Here is a 19,048-nt window from a genome sequence, read left to right on the forward strand (position 1 = left end):
CATCTTTCGTTTTTATCGGTGTTTCTTCCGTTTCGCATTGGTAGACAACTCAATTTTATGGTTATGTTTATGAGGATGTTTTCTTACGCGAGGATGACCAACTTTCCAAAAGCAATCTCAGTGACATGATGTTTGAACAAAGAGCGTTCATTAAAATTAATTTAAAACTTGCTGACAATTGCCATCAGTGCCACAGGAATTGTTTGATTAATTAATTTTGATTCAATCGCTGTGGAAACTTCTAGTATACTATCGTACTACGGTACACAGAATCTCAATCATACTATTTAACAATATCCTATACATTACTACCATAAGCAGTGGCAGCTGGTGTTCATAAAGCTTTCATCCGACTCAATCGCATGACTTGCAAAATTATCGCAACTTAGCAGTCGACGTGTTTCAAGTAATCACGGTATAATCACTTTCCCAGTAAATTCAAGTCGCAATGGCAGATGGGTGAAGTCATCTTGGCTGTTTGACTCGTAAGAGTTTCTAGTATGTGCTCGATACTGATGCAGTGGTAACCTAAATTGCCGTATTTAGGTATTAAACGGAATGTGAATACTAAGAACACAAAAATTTCGTCTCGTTCCAAAAAGAAAAACTACGATTGATCAATGATTTGTGGCTGATTAATCACATTAAGGAGCAGCATTGTTGGAAATAAAATTTTTCGAAGATAAAGTCTACTTGATCGTGCTTCTTTCTCGAATCTGTACACGTTTGAACAATTAAGAACTGCATTTAAGTTATTAACCCTTAGCACTCGAGAGGCGCCTCTGAAACGTCACTAAAAACTGCTGTACTATTATTTAAAATATTGTTTACATTATTAGATATGTCGGTATCTAACCAATTACTAAACATTTAAGTATTCTATGAGGTATTATGTCAATTTCATATTCATACAAAGAAAAAATTAATGTAGAATGGAATTATTCTAGGTCGAAAGAAATGTTTAATTTTTCAGTTCAAATAGCTCCGAGTGTAAAGGGTTCAGGTTTGTAGAGGATATAATGTACAATTAAAATTGGTTGATCAATTCCACGTGACCGGATCATAATGTATACACAATGAAATTAAGAATTGAACAAACGGTTGTCCACTATCGACACAAAGAACGTTAAAACAACCTTGTAAAAACAAAGAAAAATTGCTCGAAAGTGGCGAATCGAAAGGGAACCCAGTTCTCACATGTACGACGACGACACTCGATGACTCGACGATAGCTCCACTCGCGTCGGCACGATGAAGCACGTAATGCAATAATGCCAGTCGGATAGGAAGACGAAAGATTTTCTCTGGCTAGATACTCGTTATCTAGAAGTTTCTGAAACGCATTAAGCTACGTCTACATTGAAGCAACCTCTACAAATTCTTCGTTATTCGATAAAAGCGGCGAATTGTTCAAGATATACATGCAACACCAAGTTGCTCGTTGTTGGTTCAGTGTGAACGCGGCTTTACGGTGGCACATTAAAGAAACCGGCACGATACCCGAATCGATTTCCTCAATTAACCATAAATTCGTTGGCCGACATCGATTTAATTCCGCCGACAAACAAGCGGAGGTATCAATTTTCATAAATAAACATTTTTATCTGGCGGAATAAAAGAGTTGGAAAATTTGGTCGGGCGCGCAGCACGGGTAGAGGTTAACGTCGGAAATTAATACCAATTAAAAACTCGGTAAGTTCAGTATCGCTGGTGATTACGTAAATCATTTCGTGTGCACCGGTTGGGAAACGTTCGTTCACGAGCCACGTGAAAAATTGATTTTATAATCCGTATAGACCGATCTGCATCATTAATGCACGGCCGAGCGGTAAACGGCTGATATATTGTTCATAAATGCTTGATTATGAACTGGGAACGCGTTTATTACTCCCCTGCTATAATAGGGTATATCGTGTCAGTATAAATTATTATAATCAGCATTAAGGTGGGACAATCGGGTCAGTACACAATGCTGAGGGAAGGCAATATGCTCGCGACGATACATACAGCTTATTGTAATTTCGCGATATTGTTTCGACGTAATTAAAGGCTCGATTATTCAGAACGGTTCGGTTTAGACGGAACATTTTGTTTGCGATAGGGGATATTTCATTTATCATTGTTGCGATGTCTGGTAGGATTCTCATAAGCAACACTATTTATTGCAGAAATGAGGAAAATAATTGCAGCGAGCTCCATTAATATTTGGACGCTTAATTTACTGCATGATGTGAAAAGAACTTATTCCAAACATTGCTATTGGTTAAAAGTTGCATTTTACAACTTTCTTGGCCGATATTGAAAATTTTTAAAATACGTTTTGTAGATCTATGCCAATTCTTAGATTTATTGCGGTTAGAGGCCGAAAATCGTGAAAATCTGCAATTTTTACCATCTTTGCACGTTTGTAGCTCATTGCAACGTCGATTGATTTTCGTGAAATTTTCAGAATATGTTTAATTGATACAGATCCACGAAACGTGTTTTCTTGATGCGTACGTAAGCTTCTTGGTAAGTAGTGGGTACAGTCGCTTGGATCGATTATTAATTGTTCGGCAACGCGAACGTTTTAACGAACGATACGATTATCACGAGGATTTATAGACAGCGTTCATACCGATCTTATATAACAGATTTTCTATCTGCGCACGGATAGAAAAAGAGGCAAGACCGATTCCGAGAATTGAAACACAAGGTGGACATACGTTTGGAATCTTAATCACATCCACCGAGGAAAAACCGGAGATTTTATCCCAGACTGCGGGTCTGGTTGTGCCACAAATACGGTTATATTACGAGCCCTTGCCATCATCGTCATAATACATAAACGTATACATTATATCTGTCTCAAACGATCCACGAGAGATCCTCGCATCGAGAACAGATCTTCGCGCACGTTTCTCAGATTTCCCCGCTAGATTGTTTACTGTATTCCAGCTAATGCTGCCATACTCCCGACTGCGATTTCAAACAGTTTTTCATTCTAGAATGTTTCTTTCATTTTATGCATATGAAGATGGTATAATATCTCCTATAATACGCGCATTTGTAGTAATTGATTAGATACCAACATACATATTTAATAACGTAAACAATATTGTGAATAATGGTGAAACCCGCAGTAAATGAATTGAAAATCATTAAAGAACAAAAGGAACATTTGCACGAATATCCGCAGACCGAACACAACTTACGCGGACTACGGCATTCCTAGTAACTACCGAAATAATCGCTCCCAACTCGTTTCGATTTTAATTGATAATAAACCGCGCGTAATGAGATCGGCATAAAATCAACCGGGAATCAAATCTAATAATGTAAACAACATTTTTTTAATGACATCGCAATTTTTCGTTGTACCTCAGAGTCGCCATTCGAGTGTTAAGGGTTAAACAAACCTAATGATTGGCGACTACGGAAAAAGATTTTCTTTTTTCTAGGGTTTTCGCGTTCGAGGTACGTTTCAGAGCAGCGACTTTCACGCGGCCAAAGAAATGGAAACGGCGCTAATTAACGGCGTGGCAGCTACCGGAGTCTATCGTCGGGCCTGTGTTAGTTATAAATTGATGTAACCGTGCCGGCCGACTAATGAGATGAAATGTGATCGCCTTTCTCTTGTTAAACGGTGCGCCGCGCCGCGCCGGAGTAAAGTCACGTCGGTCGGCGCGTATCGATACTGATAAATGGCTTATGGGACCACGCCGGATATATCGCGGTGCGGCAGGTCCTCTAGATCGACAATAACGAGTCCTGCCGGTGTTTCCTCTTGCGCAATCATCACCCTACTGTTGTAATCGTAATCATTCCGGTTGCGCAACCTTTTCGCGAGAAACTCAACGAGCATTTCGAATTTTCGCGGAATACCGAAAAGTAGGGAACTGAGCTGGGACACTAGCGTGTCGCTGTCTATTATTATAAAAAAATTGCAATAAATCATGCAATGAAACGGTAGACTTACTTGCAAAAGAAGCGACAAATTAAATGCCCATGTTGGATATATCAAAACCCCATTTACCGACTTTGTCAGCAGATTTTAAAACTCAATCATGGATATCCACTAACAACTTCATCAAAGAGCAAGGTTTATTTAAGGGTAAAGAGTACGTTCAAGTTTTCCATAGATATCATGGTTTCATGAGCGTAAGCTACCTAGGAACTTTGTCAGTTTTGTCAATAGATGCCGTTCTAACCATTATAATTTAAACGCTCCGTTAGCCAGAGTGAAATTTATTGTAGACAGTACTTGTGAGTGTGGTGCTGAATCCCAAGATATAGATCATGTCATTTGGCAATCTTCAAAATATAAAATGCTAAGTATAAAATGCTATATGTATAAACCAGTTGTAAGTTAAGTTAAGTTAAAAGGTGTTATTATGTATTGTTAAGAGAACTAATACGTAATATGTCAATAAGTTAATGTATTGTTTATGCTACATAAGCAACACCTGGTTTAAAGCATTAAATAAATATCAATAATAAATCATGCAATGAAACAGATTTTTGAGATTCTGAATGTCTGAATGTTTATTTGACATTTCTATCCATTTTTAGCATTCAAACAAGAAGGCCTTCTTGTTAATAAAATAAAAATGTAATAACCAACTTCCTAGAAACATTATGGCGGTAGATAAGCGAAACCTGTTCTACTAGTTTATAAAGTACATTTCATACTTGTAATACATTCTACGAATGTCCAGTTAACGTTTTAATACGAGGATATGAAATTTATAATTGGCAGTATAAAATTCTCACACATCTACATTCTATTTCGCTAATTTTTCTTCTCTTTCTCCACTTCATTCTTGCTGTAAAATCATGTAACACAATATAAATTCACGAATCAGATTCGACTATGAAGACCGTCGGGATTCGACTTGAAAATATGAACCAGAATAGTAAATGAAAGATCGCATCCAGATCTTCAGTGTCCCCCCCCCGATTGTCGGCTTTCAACTCTTCCCCGTTAAGAATGGCAACAATGAAGCCGACTTTGTGAATCTAAGATCCCCTAGCGAAGAGGCTGTCACAAATTGTCCTCTCTCGAGCATAAATGTGGGATCATGAAGGGAAAACCCCCGAGCCAGACGAGACACACTATAATTCCGTATAAAACGCGTACGGGTAGGGTACGAGGCTCTTCTCGTTTTCAAGGATGAAGCTATTGGGAATCGGTCGATCCACTTGGCTGATTATTGGCATTGTCGTCTCTCTTCTAGAACCGTATCTTCTCTTGCTTCTTCGCGGGTCGCTTTGTGCGATTCGTGAAACTCGCGAGAGCACGCGCGATTCCGTTTATCGATACGTTGATTGTAAACATCTGTTCGCATTGTGCTGGAACGAGGTACTCGATAATGTCGGAGCACGAAAAAGATTTATACACTGTCGGCCGAAAGTTTCGCGTCCATTTTATCCGCTAATAACGAGGATAAACACATCTATTATTTTATGTGCATATTGATAAGGATTATTTTTCGGTGTTATTAGTAGAAAGCGGGTTTATACATTTATGACAAAAATGAGGTTTAATTTAAAACAGCAAATAAATTAGAAGAATTTAATTATACTGTTGTATTTCACGCCAGGTTGTGACAATTCAGGTAGAACATTTTTATTTTGCTAATTATATACTTATATCGATCGTATTTATTGTTAATATTGAATATCTAATGCTCTCGGCGCAAAGGTTCGATCATTTGTTATTTTTACAAAGCAATTTTACTACAGTAATTCCGACGTTTCGATCTTTTTTTTCATATTAGCTTCAGGAGTTACTATGATTACGTATGTGAATTTTGCATAAAAATCTAATTATTAGTTTTACATTGTTCTTGCGAATAATGAACCTCCATCGTTCGCTTATTATATTTACAGTAAATATACAATTTTGCTGGAAGGCTCGTTGTGAAATACATGATCGAATGACGAAAGAATAATATCTACTAATGTCGCTCTAATACGATTTTTTCAACCGTCAGAATTTGATGATAGCAACGAAATGGAAAATCGTATCGATTTTTACACATTTTCAGATGTGCTGGGTTCTTCGAAGTGTGACTTCGTTCGTGGAACAAGCGTAATATTTTTGATCGAAGAAATTTTTAGTAGCTCCGATTGGGACGACGGCGATATCTAGAAGGAATTGTGAATACGGAATCTTGTTCGAGGCGAATATGGAGTCACATGGAACGAGCGATGTGTAAAGTACCGAGGAGAAACCGTTTACCCCTTTTACATATCTCTAGCACAGTCTTAAGGATTGCAGTGCTTAGCATATTTCCTTCAAAGTAAACGTGCCCGGTATTCTCTCCGAGGGAATGCCAAAGGTCAGCCGAAAATTTAATAAGTAAATTACTTGAGGGAGAGCAGTGAACGAGGCTCTCCGAGGGGATAGCTTATTTCGAAAGCAGCCGATCAAATTTAATACTTACTAGATAGAAAAACGAACTCGCCAATAACTCCTACATTTCCCTATTTTCTATCATTCTTCTTAAATATTGAACAATTTTAGTCTGTCGAAGGAACACGCGTCTTGCGGCGTTTCAGAGGATTGACAGAGGCTTCTTATCAACTCTTTGGTTGATAGAACGGTTCGACAATGAATTTCAGCAACGTTGACTTTCAACTTTAGAAACGATCTTCCACAATACCGCTTTGAAACGACGTATCTCCTTCAAGCGGGCAAACTATCTCCCGAGTCGTTGTCGTTCTCGATATTTGCAGCATAGATACCCGGCCCGAAAATTCTAAGGGTGGTAAGAGTCGACGTATAGCTGTAGCCGCGCAAGTTTCCTAACTATGATCAACTATGCAAGACGCCATTGCTGCGTATAGTTCTGGCATGGGTCTCAAGACTTCCTGTCCCGCGTATAACTATTTTGTCTTCTAGTAGACCGAAGGATCCGTCAAACCTCGGTAATCGCGTAACTACGCAGAAACTTCGGCTGCTTTGAGCAAATTCGCCAAATTTTTAATCACTTTTTCACACCTCCGCTCGTTCTTCCTAGCTTCAACTACAGCTGGTTGCATTGTAATAACAGTGTTAATTACATTGTAATCGCGTTCGCTATACGTCGACAGCATGAAATTTGCATTATATGTATTTCATTTGAATAATACGATGGTAATTTGCATCAGGAATCGCCTAACTGATAGTAGAACTAAATTTGGAGCAATAGCTCGTGGAATTATTAGTCAAATGATTATCGCAAGTTTGTAATAGTGAATTGGTTAGTGCGCGCTGTGCAGAAAATTTGCATGTTCGTTTAGCTTTGTGAAATTTTGTTCGAATATTTTTTATCAGAGCCTGCAATTTAAACAATTACACGAAGTTTAGGCACAGTATTGTTGCGCGAGAATGTCAGCATGTCTTGATAGCAAGCGGCGGAAGTATTTGCGGGATTCGTTCGATATTTCATAAACCGAGCGGTGGTATCAGTGTAAGATTTCATTGAGAACGAGGTCGGTCACCCTCCTTTGAAGAATGCGCTTTGGCCAGACCAAGATAGGGTACGTGGGGTTGTACAGCTTGAAATAATCGATATCGCAATCTCGTCAGATTGTAGAATATTTTAAAGCTGCTCTCGCCGTGATTTACAATTTCAGAACTGAAATATATTCCTAAAAAATATATTCGTAATTCGGAGCAGTAATGATCGCGTATTGTTCTACAAGGAATCGTGAGAAGGGAACCAAGGCAATTTTATACGATACAGTGTGACACATTTCCGAGTGATTAAAATATTAGGTTGTCGCATATATTACCTTTGCACAGAGTTGGGCAAAAATTTAATCATCGATTGACGAATAAATTTCTACTTCAATCGCGTTAGTCGCAATTAACAATTAATCTCCTAGGGTAGTCGTTAAAAAATTGCGGTTAACGATTAAACACTTATTAATCTTTAATTGGGAATAACGGTTAAATTTCTACTTTAGATATTACATTCCTTTCAATTGTAATCGTCAATCGGATAATTGATTAATGATTAACTGCTGAAACTTCGACATGAAATATGGAATCAAAACTGTATGAATACTGAAAAAAACGTAAACTGAGTTTTTGTTGAGATATATTTCTGTCAATTCTCCATCTCCGCTATGTCTCTATCTCCCTCCTTATTACAATTTATGGATAGACCTTATGGCGATTAATTTCATCAATCGATTGAATCAATCGCCGATTTTCAATAATTACTTTTTTAATCGTACACATTAATCAATCAATCTCGATTAAAATTTTAATCGATCAATGCCCAACTCTGCCTTTGCACTGGGTGCTATTTTAACTCGAATATTAAACATTTCTTCGAACCTAAAATAATTCCATTTTATATAATTTTTTTCATTATACGGGATATGAAATTGATATAATACCTCATAGAATACTGAAATGTTTAGTAATCGATTAGATACAAACATATTTAATAATGTAAACAGTATTTTGAGTAATGGTATGTACTAAGGGTTAATATGTTCGTAAGCCAACAACTCTGAAATTCATCTTTAAGAAGTTCATCTTTAATTTTCTATTTTTTAATATTCTAATTCTTCTATATTCAAAATATCAAACTCCAATTGTTTCATTTTTATTCATTAATTTCCAGCTACGTCGATATCGTCACAGAAATCGTACATTTTCTCACCGCTCCTTCACAAATAAACAACTTTCAATGCGGGGACGGTTCGCAACACGAAACTGCATATGTCGCAGACAGATGCTTTAAATCGAACCCCGTGCTTTAGTCCTTCTCCGACCAGTTTGGAGCAGTGCGAAACCGAACGCATTCTTCGTGTTGCGCGTGTCGAGTTACGCGAAGCCGAATCTCTTTTTTGTGAAACGTCACACGACACCATTTGGAACCGCCCCAAAAACATAATCCACAATGCGGTGGGCGCGTGTCACGCCGCTGTAATTAGGTTGATATTCCCATAAAAGATGTCGGGGTAAGGTGGACCGCAAATACCATTACCTTACACGTTATTAGAGGTCTAAACTTGCCCTCGTCATGGTTCTGTGCGATTGTAACGCGAACCATGATTCAATGAACCGTCGGCGAACGTTTATTTCGCATGCAAAGCTCCCTGGATAGGAGAATACTCTTTTTGTCGACCGAGTTCCCATTGAACTGTTCAGCAATGGATACTGCGATCAATCATTTTCTGAATGATCCGAGACGTTTATAAAAATCTCTCGCGAGACGTTACTTTCAAGATGACGTGCAATTAGAAATTCAAGACAATCAGCACATGTTGAAATCAAAGAACTCGCCGACTTGAAACGCATTCTATTAGGTTGTCCGAAAAGTTTCTTTCGTAATGCTTACATTTAATATTGTTACATCATACAAGTACAGTGGCCCTCAAAAGTGTTCGTACTCCCTTTAAAACAGAATAACTTTTTTATAACTGTACCGAACGACCTGATTTTTTTTTTTAAATCAATTAGAAGCACTGGTTTACGAAATGATATACAGCAAAGATTTTCCAAACATTATAATTTACAAGGTTACATGCAAAAATAAAAAAGGCGTTTCTTAAAACTTTTTTATTTGGGCCCTTAATTAAAATTTAAAATATATATTTTGCAGAGATCGATTGAGATACACACGAGCTACATGTGGTTAAAATGGGTCCCATGGAAATCACCGACACGGTTTTCACCGACTCCAGATTTGACCGACAACGCCTTTAACCGACAACGAATTTGATCGGCAACGATTTTGACCGACAACGACGAACTTTCACCAACATATTTGTGGTATTTTTCTAATGAAAGATACCAAATATGATATAGTTCCGATAATATTTACTTGTTTAATGAACGATGAAAGTCCTTCTTCGCGTTGAAAACTTTCATCGTTCACTACACAAGTAAATATAATTGGGATTATATCATATTTGGCATCATTTTTGACATTTTGGTCAAAGTCCCATCGATAAATAATGAAAAATGAAGAAGGTTTGTTATGGGATTAGTTATGTTTGCACTTCTCGGCGTCCGAGGCCTCTCGAGCTCCGCTGTCTTTTTCTACGTTCGGCTAAAGTCAAAGAATAATACCCTGGCGGATAATTGTCCCTGGGCAGACCCGTGTTGGGGACATTTATCGATAAAATACTGTATCATCCGTCTATCGTTGTCAACGCCATCCACGGAGCACGACTAAATCTCGCTCACTTAAAATCCACGTACTAACCATTGTTGGGTCTTCGAACAGGTCAAATAATATTTCCTCAAATACGTTCCGCAGTATAAACGAATAATTCACGGTAAGCAGCCGCAGAGCGTCCCGTTCCTGTTCGTGAAGCAACACCGAGATCGACGCTCTTTCGCGTGCTATTCCCACTTAGAGCAAACAATCGGCTTGCACCTCGACAAACAAAAAGGCCGCTCCCCGAGTACTTAAACGAGGTTCCGTCTTCCACGTATTCAACCGTACCTGCGTCTACCCACCCCGTGACCAGGTAATCCCGGAGAGGAGGACGGAAAAGAACGAGACGCGTATAAGAAACTGTGATCCGTTCCGCGTGCAACAGAAAAATCGATCTCGAACAGAGGGAGGACAAAACGTCTCTTCATCTACAACTTCCTTCCTGGCCGTCCCAGTTCTTCAGCATCGTTGGTTTTCTTCTACGTCGTTTCATTAAGAAAAAAAACGACGATGATCTTAAAATATCGGAAAATATGACCTAGAGAAGAAAAAACTTCTCCGTCACAATAATTTCCCCACTGTACCAAACATTTTCTGCTTGCAACATTTTCTTGTATTGCTAAAATCAACGGAGATATTTTCGGTGTAAGTCTTAGCTGCCTCACTACAAAGTACAAGTGTATGGTTGCGAGTTCGCGGACAAATAATTCATTATAGTATATACCCAATATGATAATTTCGACTATTTTACCACGCTTATATTAGCTTGCCGAGTTGTCATTGAATTTTAAACCACTAAGCCAGTCGTTGAATTTTCAACGGGAATTAGCGTTTCAATAAATCTGGTATCAGATTTCTAGTGAAAAAGTTAATATTGCAAAGGAAGCGATGGAGACATTGAACTCGCAGAAGGGGTCCGCGAGAGGTCGCAAAACAGAGCGACAATCTTCGCACGGTGGTCGCGGAAACACGGTGATCGGGCGTCTCTTATCGTCTCAGGTGCGCGCGTAAAATCGTAGCGCGCGGAGATCCGGTCACGTGCAGTCCTGGCTACCTCATTAGAAAAGCGCGCGCGGCGTGTTATTTGTAGGACGCACCGCTCGGCAACAGCAGGGGGAAACGTAATAATGGGTGGTATCGATCTATTAGACGTATCACGGCCAATAAGTCCCGCCCGTGACATCGGTGATTGCGATCGTTGATCCCTCGGGAGAGCACGCGAGCCGGCTGGCCGACGATGCGCGCGACATTTGCATTTGCCACGGCTCCGCGTACCTGTCCCCGTCTAATAAGAGGGCTGTCTGTGCCCGCCCCTAGGGCCCCTCTTCCCATTTAAGTGGGGAGCTCGGTTTGCCAACTTTGAAAAATCGATCTTCCTTCTTGCACCTTGGGAACACCCTATTCAGCTTTCGTAAAAAATTCGTCATGCTTTCAAAAAAAAATTTCCACTAAAAGAATGAGGCATTATGAAAAATGCAGTATAGAACAAAGCACATAAGATTGCTTAATCGTCGAGCAAAAACAGCTCAACACGGAACGTGTTAAATACTATCGGATTCCAGTACGATCAAGAGAAATTATAGTGATTTGCTCTACTTTTGGTCAACTAGTCGTCGCATGTGTGTTCTTTATGCAGAATAAAAATCGTATGAATCCATAAAATGAAAATTTATGTCTCTTCTTAGTGGTTGATGCTCTTAAATTCTTCGAATGTTTCTATTGTTTGAAATTACACCCACCCATATTTCCCATAAATGCATAATTCGAAAATTGATTTCTGATTTAGCAATAACCATCCGGTAGCTAAGCCATTAGGTAATTGATCGTAGTAATTGCTCACCACGTGGATTCCTTCGGTGTCCCTCCTAAGGTCGCCGCCCCTCTGGCCAGCCGTGACGGCGGCGCTCAGGTGATTGTAATGATGTTGATGTAACGTGTTCAACGTTTGCGTGTAAGGATCGCCGACGAGGTAATCGAGATGTTGAGGCTGGCCGAGACTCGGATGTTGAGGACTCGCTGGCGCATGGTGGTGCGATGGGAACGGGGGTGGGAAATATGGGGGTTGAAAGTCCGAGGCGGTGGGCAACGAGGCACCACCGTGATGGGGCATCCCACTGCCGTTCCCGTTGCCCCTGTGACCATGGTGGTGGGCACCGGAATACGGCGACGAGTTCCCACCGCCCAGCGAGGATATACCCCCATGGCCAGTTAAACGGTCCTGCGAACAGAAACACATAGAATTAGTATCTCAGTTTTGTAACAGTTCCTCAATATTTAGTAACATTTTTAACACCTCGCTGAATTTCTACCCCTGATCTTGGAGCTGGGTGTGTATGGGTCTTTACTTTTTACGGAATTTTGGTTAGATAGACGTTTCTGAGACATTTCGCTTCCACGATATCGAAGAAAAAATGCTGTGGACGAGATATCTCGTCGCCATGAATTATTACCGAGTTTTTATTGTTTATTTTGCATGGAATGCTTGAAAGCATTCGGTCGGCGATTTTTCTCTTTTTTGCAAACTACACATTCTATTGTTGGATGAGATTTTTTTTCTGTCAGTTGTATTTTCTGTATATTAGGTCTTCTACATATCGATTGCAAATATCCCTCTGCATTCAAACATGAAACCATAAAAATTCTAATTGTGTAAAATACGGTGTTTTATATTTATCATTTTTAAGCACCTTTCACCAACGATGACATGACGAATTTTTAAATAAAACGCTTCATATCGATAATAAAGACACACAAGATATCTCTTGTCCATAACATTGTACGACGAAATCATGGTGACGAGATATCTCATCCATTGTAGTGAAGAGGTTAATGAGCATCGTTATAGAAGCGGCGCGTCGACTAATTTTTTGTTCGGCGTGTTCCTTTAATCCATTTGTGTTCGTTCCTCGAAACACGGTGCCACGCCGCGCCGCGCGAGCTCTCGGATCATCCGTAATCTATTTCCACCTCAATTGTCCGTAATCGTATCCGTCGAAAGGCCGCACGCATCGACGGAACGTGTACGGCAAACGTAGAGAGAACGAAAAAAGAAACCGACGAGGAAAAAAAAGAAAACATAATAACCGTAATAAATGTGCAAGGAAGGGAGGAGACACGCATTCATCGATATACACACGCGTCGAGTGAAACTTTCGCCGCTATTAAAAAATCAGTGGTCAGCGTAATTGCAGTGACTAATGTCCGTCGTTCGCCGGTGAAAAAATCGTGTCAGCCAAGCTGGAGGTCCGCCATTACTATAAACGACGAGTATATGGAACAGTACCGCTTACCCGCCGAAGGTGGTGAACATAAACGCAGATAAATGCTATGCAAATCTTATGGCGAACAGAACACCGCAAACAGCTTACGGGCAGAATGTAGGTGTGCCCCACGATCTTTGTCAAGAAAACTGTATTAGATGTTAGCTGCCGTTTCAGTAAAAATAAAAGTCGCAAATGCGATAAGATACTGGTCTCCTTGCGGGCTATTCGGAAATTGTTGTTTTCACTGTTGCTCGACAGTCGTTTATCATCGATTTTATTATTGCTAGATACACCCGCCGTGTGTTAACGCCGGATAATAAATTAACAGTTTTGTTGCAGTCCGTCTAGCGCCAACTACAGTGTTCCCGCGATTAATGTGACTTTTTTATTCCCACTATTAGGGGGTTCCCCCTTGGGCGGTCGATCGCGCTACAAAGAAATTAAGGTATTACGGTGTTTAAATTGGGGTTTTATGATGCACGATGTATGATTCTGAGGTATGGAATAGCATTAGTACAATACAACAATTTCCCGTTTATCACCGTTGTTTACCGTCGTTCACACTTGGAAAAGTTATCCAAGAAATCTATGTTCGGCACACGTAAAAAAACGTAGTGCCATTTCGTTTCCTGAGACTCGATACTCCCGAGGTTCTCACAACAATCCCAGGAACACTGTATTAAATCGTCTGGGACGATGTGTAAGTTTATAAATTTTATAAATTAAGTTTATTTATATTTAAAGTTTATAAATTAAGCCTCGGTTTGCTATCGAATTTATACTGTACAATAAATCGAGTTGTTCAGTGAAATAGGGAGTATTCTTTTGTTTTTACAGAATACCGTTTGAATGACATTGTTGTTCAGGGAAGATTTAAAATAAAAATATTTGGAGCATTACTTGTAACCTGATAGAAGTTTTAACAGAAATATATTTCTTGTTAATTGTTCACTTATCCGGTAAGGTATGAAGGAATTGATTTTCAATTGTAGGAAAAACAATTTTGTAGAAGCTTGATTCTTCTCATGGCTTCACTCATTCCTGACTTTTTTTTTAGAACAACGAATGATTCCGAACGCCGCTTCAGACCTCTGACATCGCATCACTCAAAACGAGGTATAATTATAGCAGAGTATCTAACGGTGCAATTAAGCCGTACAAAAAATCTTACTAACTATTCCATTTATAGACACAAAGAATAAATTCTATATCCTCTTTTTCAAGGCGAATGGCACTTTGATCTCACTCGTTCGCCACACCATGCTTTTACCATAATAATACCCTCGGATGAAGAATATATTTCTTGAAATTAGGGTACACCCGACACAGTGAGGTAATATCGAAATTAGGACGCGCCAAGGAGACAAGCTTCCGGTCCCGTTGGAAGAAGGAGATTATAGTGTTCGAACGTTATTACAAAGTGCCTGGGAATTTTTTTATAATTATTCTACACGTCAACGGAGCTCGGGATATTCACAAAAAGAGGAAGAGTACGATTGATCTAAAATCTCATAAATATTTGATTAATAGACTGCGGATGTTTGTGCAATGCAATTGTGATTTAATACGATTTTTATGTCATATCCATAAAATTAAAAGAACCACAGAGAATGGAAATATTCTAGCTAGGAAGAAACGTTTAATTTTCCAGTTAAGTACAAAGGGTCAAGATTTTGTTTACGCAAAAACAGGTGTCCTGTGACTTGCGAACGATAATGCATGTACGTGTGCAACTATATTTCCGTTTCTCTTTCAGTGCTGCAAAATGTAATAGGTCAGTATTATACAAGCAATGCAAACCTCGCCATTTTTATAATCGTTTATATCCAGCCATTAATTCGCGATTGTTTTAAGCATTGCGTTACGCATTGTTCTTTGTTCCGTTCGAGAAAGCCTGAACCACTGTTGCTCAACCGCGCGGTAAAGTTCAGATGAGAATCTCTGTATAAAACGCTGATTACATCGGAGTCTACGCGAACCATTGATCGTATGAAATATCGGTCACAAATCGCAAAATCATCAAAGCAAATTGCTCAAGTGTGATCAAGCATATTTTCGTTGGAAAATCCAACGAGGTGTACGCAGAAGTTCAGGTTCGTGTTGCAAATGAGGCTACAGAAAATACGTTGTTAACGGGCAAAAAAGAAGCAGAAGTTAACAATGTCATAATTGTACCACGAATCCTTTGATCGAAAGGTCTCTGATGAAACACGCGCAGTTACATACTGTTGCATTCATTCCGTTTATTTGCAGCATGCAATATTCATCAACACAATGTTTTCTAATACTGTGGAATTGAGAATACACCAAAGAGCATCTATTTCACAAGTGAATTCGTAAGATACATAATAAAATATTTTTCGAGAAAATTACTTTAGTTTTGTAGATTTTTTAACTTTTTCTTTGTCTCACAGGCAATTAATGTGGGAGAAAAATGTCCGAATTCGCTCGAGTTTCAGAACTTTTTCTACAACGGCAAAAGAACAGCTTGTAAGACCCGGTCCATGGGGGGATCCTGCGATGCCACGAATATGTAGCATCGCTCGAACAGATACTATCAGCAGTGATTTATTTGAATAACAGCGAAAGGCTTTGTATCGACACTATACCGGCGTGAGCCATTAGGTCTTTGCTCTCGTGATACGATCTCGAACATCTCTATAACCCGTGAAAGGGCCAGCGTGCGCTTTTTCATCGTTCGTACAACTTTCTACGCGTGAATGGCACGTGAAGATTCCACCTGCGAGGAGCGACTTCAATTCTATCTTTATCGCGGAATGAACCCGTGTCGCGAGACCAGAAACGACAAAAATGCTGTTGTTAACGTATCGGACTAACAGAATTTTTCTAGAACCCAAACAATGTACGAAATATGTATATTGCATTGAATGAATTAGAAGTTGTTACAAATAATGGAAATTATATCATCTATATAAATAAAAATTAAATGCTGTTCGTTGGTAAGCGCATCACTTGAGAACGGATGGACCGATTTGGCTAATTTTTTTTTAAATGTTCGTAACAGTCCGAATAAGGTTTTTAGGGAAAGGAAAATTGGAAAAGTTGCCCGGAAAAATGAAAAATTCGGGAAAAAATGAAAGTGCTTTTTTCTATGGGATTTTTGTATGAACTCAAGACCATAACTCACGATTCGAACGATGAATATGCGGAATTCTTGATTTGTCTTGTTCGTTATGATCCTGGAAAAGTTTTCAGGAAGAAAATTCGAGACAATTACAAAGGAAAGTCGGAAAATTCGGACAAACTGCAAGAATCATAATTTTTGAAATGGTTGGCTGCGCATTATTGATTCCCAATGAGTTCGTCGTCGAGCACAGCGTCTAAACATATATTTTTATAAATTCATTCAAATGTTTTCTCTAAAATATCACAGAATTTTCCCTCCAACCTAATATGCATTGAGTAAATCATGTACTCGTTCTAGAAACGAGCTACAAGATTAGTACAATGCGCGAGTACAGTGAGTCAGTAATTAGGAACTGGAGTGCATGGCGTCTGGTTAGGGCGTACACGAAGAGGAATTTGATGTACTCGAAAGGTAGCTCGCAACGGCATTTAACGTCGTTCGAAAACTGAACGGGAAGGTCTGTTATACATAGAAGGGAGTTCTTGGCCAAACATGTGACTACCTAATCTGACAAACGAGCCAAAAATTCATCTCGCTTTCCAAATGGTTCTTTCGAAATTGTACGCATACATATGCGTGGCGTCGACTCGCGCTGCAACCGGCGACTTCCGCACGTAAATATTGGTCACTTAACGATAGGCGTCGTTACCATCGCATCGGAGGAAGAAGTACCGTTCCTTTCGACGCCGCAGGAAAAGTCATTAAGAACTCTTCAATTTGCAGTTATATTCGTTATTCGATCATTATATGGGCCCGACTTTCACGTACCCGTGGTCGACGAAACGTGTCTTTAAATTTCTGTTATACACCGTGTCCACGAATTCACTACATCGCCCTGTAGTTCTTACTCGGAACTACCTCTTAATATTTAAAGATTAATTTAATCCCTTTCCCTATAATATCGTGTCTGACTCGTGGTGAAGATTCTGAACAGAGTCTAATAAATATGTATGCTACTAATTTCCTTTAAACCGAGAGGAAATTCTACTTTGGTTTTGCTAATGTACAGCTATTGGAGAACATATAAGCATACAGTAGATATAGTTTCTCCTTTTTTAGGAAATTATACGAACTACAGAAAAGTTCTAATCACTAAAACCGTAAAATAAATCGTATAGCAAGGGGTTAAACTTGAAATCTCCCTCAATTTAAATCTTACCTATATTACGGACTATTTATTATTATTATGAAATGACCGGGCAATTTTTATATGCTATCCGCTATAACAGAGGTTCTTAAACTGTGGTCCGCGAAACAATTTTGACATCAACTTTACATCCCCCAACTTTTCATTTTTATCCAAATAACTTATTTAATAAAAATCCTACATGATCAAGACTTTTCGTATTTGTTGTTACATAACTAATTATTGACCTAACTAAACAATAATTAGTAAGTGCCTAGGGTTAGGATGGGTCCGCAAACAAATGTTGTTCAAGAGGGCGGCGTCGGACTACATAAGTTTAAGAACCCCTGTTCTATAAATATCTGGATTTATTTATTATTATTATCTAATGATCGAGCAATTTGGTTCGAAGTTCTTTTTACAGTGAAGCCCCGTTCCTCGAAAGTAGGAACCATCATTCGGAAGTTGATCGTCTACATGCCCCGATGAAATATAACATGAAGAGTCAGCAACGGCGTGGATCATAGTTTGAAAAGAAGGCCAGCGATCGTTTAATAGCCAGTTTGATCGAAAGGATCTGTCACTATAGCTACACGCATAAAATTTCGAGCGGCCAACAACCTGCAAATGGCCGGTCCATTTCACAAGGCGCATAGCCGAACTTTCCAGCCGAGATCGCTATTGATAACGCAGGAGAAATCGTCCCTCTTACCACGCATGACAAGTAGACAATTAATAACCAATAAGTCCAGCCGTGTCGAAATCGAGAGATCGTAGATTAAGGACAAATGACTAGGAAAAAAAATGTGGACCTCCGGTGTTCGGAGCTTTAAATACACGGGGTGATTCACCTAAACCGACGACCTCGAAATACTCGTTAACTACTCGTTACACACGGAAATAATTACATTCCACTGTTTACAGACGACTAATCTTCCCTTGCAACAATACAAGATTAAAACTTGCACTCCAGTTTCTACGTGACTACATGATTTCTACACAAATCAATTTTTATTGAATAAAATAACTGATTCGATGCAAAATAAATATTTGAGACTGTAAGTATATTAATAATAATTTGTGGGGTGAAATTTTGGGAATTGATGGATTTGAACTGGTTGAACCGTCATACTTATTCGATCTCATTCAACAAATAATTTATGTACATTCTGTGATTGATGTGATGGAAATAATTTACAGGAAATTCAATTTAATTCTTGTCATCAAAGATTCTTCTTCAAGTTTATAATCTACCCTCCGTGTTAAATGGTTCTTTTGACAAAGAAGTAAAAGAAGCCGAAGGGAAACACTTTCGTTACTGCATCCGAAGTTGCATTCGATTTCCATATATTATAGACGAACA

At 39.0% G+C, this 19,048-nt stretch overlaps 1 protein-coding gene across 7 annotated transcripts in view; it reads right to left on the bottom strand.

The window, feature by feature from the left end:
• Tfap-2 (transcription factor AP-2) overlaps positions 1-19,048 on the bottom strand; it is a 267,614-nt gene that overhangs the window by 52,654 nt on the left and 195,912 nt on the right. For all 7 annotated transcript variants that reach the window (XM_076425761.1, XM_076425763.1, XM_076425765.1 and 4 more), the window contains one exon: positions 11,989-12,366. In XM_076425761.1, the coding sequence (XP_076281876.1) occupies positions 11,989-12,366 (378 nt within the window). The remainder of the gene's footprint in view (positions 1-11,988; positions 12,367-19,048) is intronic.

The sequence above is a fragment of the Lasioglossum baleicum genome, chromosome 6, assembly GCF_051020765.1.
Source record: "Lasioglossum baleicum chromosome 6, iyLasBale1, whole genome shotgun sequence".
Taxonomy (NCBI): domain Eukaryota; kingdom Metazoa; phylum Arthropoda; class Insecta; order Hymenoptera; family Halictidae; genus Lasioglossum; species Lasioglossum baleicum.